Below are 3,622 nucleotides of genomic sequence, written 5' to 3' on the forward strand. Positions count from 1 at the left end.
ACACTTGCCATTTCAACCTTCAACACACGGTTCACTTTACAACTCGACAATTCGCCACCACTTTTCCAACTCCTTGAAGTGCGTGGTTCAAAACTGACGCGTCGACTTTACCTAACTACAAAGAACAAGCTGTAGCAAAGCTGTAAAAAATCAAGGAAATAACGCCAGCATTCTCTCTCTCTCTCTCTCTCTCTCTCTCTCTCTCTCTCTCTCTCTCTCTCTCTCTCTCTCTCTCTCTCTCTCTCTCTCTCTCTCTCTCTCTCTCTCTCTCTCACACACACACATCATGTGATGTAACGTTTCGTGGAGATCGGATATTGCTTGTATCCGAAGAATAACAGTGCACAGGATGCCCCTCGGGAAGACTGTACGGAGTCACACATGAAGAGGCGGCCCGGGAGTCGAGGTAGTGCTGATGTTGGCGACCTCCACCGCCCAGCCATCCAACCACTACATCCCATTGAGTATTGACGAGTCGAAATACCGCAGTGTTCGGTGAGAGCACGTTTAATAATCTTTAGTTCTATAGGTACGTGAATTTTCTATGAAGTATGTGAGAGTTATAGTCTATCAATTATCCCATCCAGTTAATACATATTATTCAGTACTGACGAGTCGAGATACCGTAGTGTTATGAGAGAACAAATTCAGTAAGTAATCTTTAGGTTCTACAGGCACGTCAGTTTTCTATGAAGTATGTGAGAGTTATAGGTTGTTAATTGTACATATTTTGTTGTTTGTCAAATACAGTGATGTCCCCTGGTTCTTATGAAAGGATATGTGCTATTTGTAAATTTTCTCCTCTATAGCTGCGTCAGTTTTCAGTGAAATATGTGAAGGCTATAGGTTATCAGTTTTATAGATTTTGTTCTTTTCTCACATGCAGTACTTTCTTTTAGTTTCATAAGAAGACACGCTTTGTTCATAATTTTTTTTCTTCATTTCTGTAGTTACTGAATTTTCTGTGAAGTACAAGACAATTACGAATGTGCGTCACAGATTATCAGTAGCATAAATATTCATGATTCGCTTTTTTTTTTTTTTTTTAGATGCAATGCTCTCCTTTAGTTTTCTTAAAGGACACGTGTCATTATTAACTTTTCGCTATTTGATATTAGAAATTCAATTGCCAGTGAAGTGTAAATTATGAAATGTAAATTATGGTTCTGAGTTGCATCGGTTTTCATGACGTTATTTTATTTTAGTTTGTTGGACGTCTGCATAATGTTTTATACATTCTCTAGACATAAGAAATTTACAGACTTTGGGCTACAAAATATTCATGGCATGTGTTATTTAAGTTTCAATCCTCTTTTTCTATTACTATCATATTATATTTTTCTATTACTATTGTATTCTTCCTTAATAACACTTTGTATACATCTCAAGTATAACAATCGTAAATATAAGAGCATTACAGATTGCTGCCTACATAAATATTCATACCATATTCATTTCTCCAGTCACTACGTATATTGTCCTTTCATCTAATATTCTGTTACTAAGTAATTTTCCTTCTTTATAACGTCTGAATTCTCTCTCAAGTATAGTACGCATATACGAGTACAGATCACCACCTACATAAATATTCATACCACATTCATTCCTCCAGTCACTGTATTGTCCTCTATCACATTCAGAAGTCATGCCCTTGACTCCTGACGCCATAAAACCAGCGCCCTTGAAGCATAAAGCCGTTCCGACCCTTGCATAGTCTGTCGTCAACGCCTCAGGGGATATAAGGAGCCTTTCTTTCCTCTGTCCCTTCCCTCTCTTTCTTTCCGTGTACTTTATCGGCGCCTTATTGACGTACAGCACATAAAGGTCTTGTATCTGAATGCGTAAGTCATGTGGATGGTTCTCTTATTCTCTGACACAAGGCGTTTATTGATAACATGGGATTTGGAGAGTAATAGATTTGTTCAAAACTGTGCGTGTCTCTTTGTCTGTCAGCGTGTTTGCGTGCTTTTTTTGTTCAAGGCCTTAATAGATTTCTCTCTCTCTCTCTCTCTCTCTCTCTCTCTCTCTCTCTCTCTCTCTCTCTCTCTCTCTCTCTCTCTCTCTCTCTCTCTCTCTCTCTCTCTCTCTCTCTCTGTGTGTGTGTGTGTGTGTGTGTGTGTGTGTGTGTATGTATTTGTTTGTCTTTTAGGCTTATGACAATTTCTCTGTGTCTCTCTGTGCCTGTTTCTACGTGTGTGTGTGTGTGTGTGTGTGTGTGTGTGTGTGTGTGTGTGTGTGTGTGTGTGTGTGTGTGTGTGTGTGTGTGTGTGTGTGTGTATTTTGTCTAGGGCTATGATAGATTTTAATTACCTCCTTAGGTTTCTCTGTGTAAGTTTTTTTTTCTTTTTTGGTTTTGTGTAACTCTCTCTCTCTCTCTCTCTCTCTCTCTCTCTCTCTCTCTCTCTCTCTCTCTCTCTCTCTCTCTCTCTCTCTCTCTGAAAAATGTTAATTAACTTTCCAATAAAAATAATAAACAGAATCCATGCTGTTTTCATCCAGTTTAATCTACAGTAACAAAAGCAGTGACTTCTGACGTGTGGTAATTATTATTTCGTAAAGTTCGGATTTAAACTTTAAGAAATGCCAGACAGTGCGGAAGAAGTTTTTTTTTTTCTTTACTTTTTATTAAGATAGACGAAGAAAATAAAGAAAAAAATTTAGTCGAGCAATATATGACATGGTTGTGTTAACTTGATGATAAGAATCTCCGTTTTGAAATAAAGATTTTAAGTGCCTCTTTTATTTCTAAGGTGACTTTACTACAGATAAACAAATCGGCAGATGGACAGATAGGTGGATAGATAGATAGATAGATAGATAGATAGATGCATAGATACGTGGAGAGGTTGATGGATAGGAGCAGCTTGATATGGAGATAGATGGATGGATACATAGATAGATAAACAGATAGATAGATAGATAGATAGATAGATAGATAGATAGATAAATAAGTAGATAGTTTGATAGATAGATTGATAGATAAATAGATGAACAGATATATAGATAGACTGAATGATTGACTGACGCCACATAAAGTTGAAACCTGCAATGTGCAGCGCTTTTAAATATTGATATTCTCTCTCTCTCTCTCTCTCTCTCTCTCTCTCTCTCTCTCTCTCTCTCTCTCTCTCTCTCTCTCTCTCTCTCTCTCTCTCTCTCTATCTATCTATCTATCTATCTATCTATCTATCTATCTCTCGCCTGTTACATAAAAGATAAACTGAAATTCAAATCTGCGGGTCTTCAAGCAATTAATTTTAAAACAATCTGCGTAGAACAAAATTTTCTGACGACGCATTATCAAGAGTAAAGGAAGGAAAATTTTGACATAAGACAATTCTTTTTTAAAAATTTGTGGAGATCCTTCGAGTCTGTATTTGATTTTCTTTTCTTCATTATTTTGTATTTTTGATGTGCCACTGACTTCGCTGTGCATCATTATATTTCCTCTTGTCCGCTATGTTGACTTTTTTTTTTATTTCAGAGTATTTTTATACATATATATATTTTTTTTCACCTCCCAGTATTATTCTCAGAAAGACACGAACGTTTGCTCTTGAAATTATCCAGCCAATGTAAAAAGTGCGCATTTTTTTCTTTTTTTCGCGTTTTTTTTTTTATG

General features: G+C 36.7%; 1 protein-coding gene across 1 annotated transcript in view; it reads left to right on the forward strand.

The window, feature by feature from the left end:
- The first annotated feature begins 415 nt into the window (after window positions 1-415).
- LOC135106984 (uncharacterized) overlaps window positions 416-3,622 on the forward strand; it is a 146,320-nt gene continuing 143,113 nt past the window's right edge. The window contains exon 1 of the mRNA XM_064016475.1: window positions 416-495. Coding sequence (XP_063872545.1) covers window positions 416-495 — 80 coding nt within the window. The remainder of the gene's footprint in view (window positions 496-3,622) is intronic.

The sequence above is a fragment of the Scylla paramamosain genome, chromosome 2 (genome assembly GCF_035594125.1).
Source record: "Scylla paramamosain isolate STU-SP2022 chromosome 2, ASM3559412v1, whole genome shotgun sequence".
Classification (NCBI taxonomy): domain Eukaryota; kingdom Metazoa; phylum Arthropoda; class Malacostraca; order Decapoda; family Portunidae; genus Scylla; species Scylla paramamosain.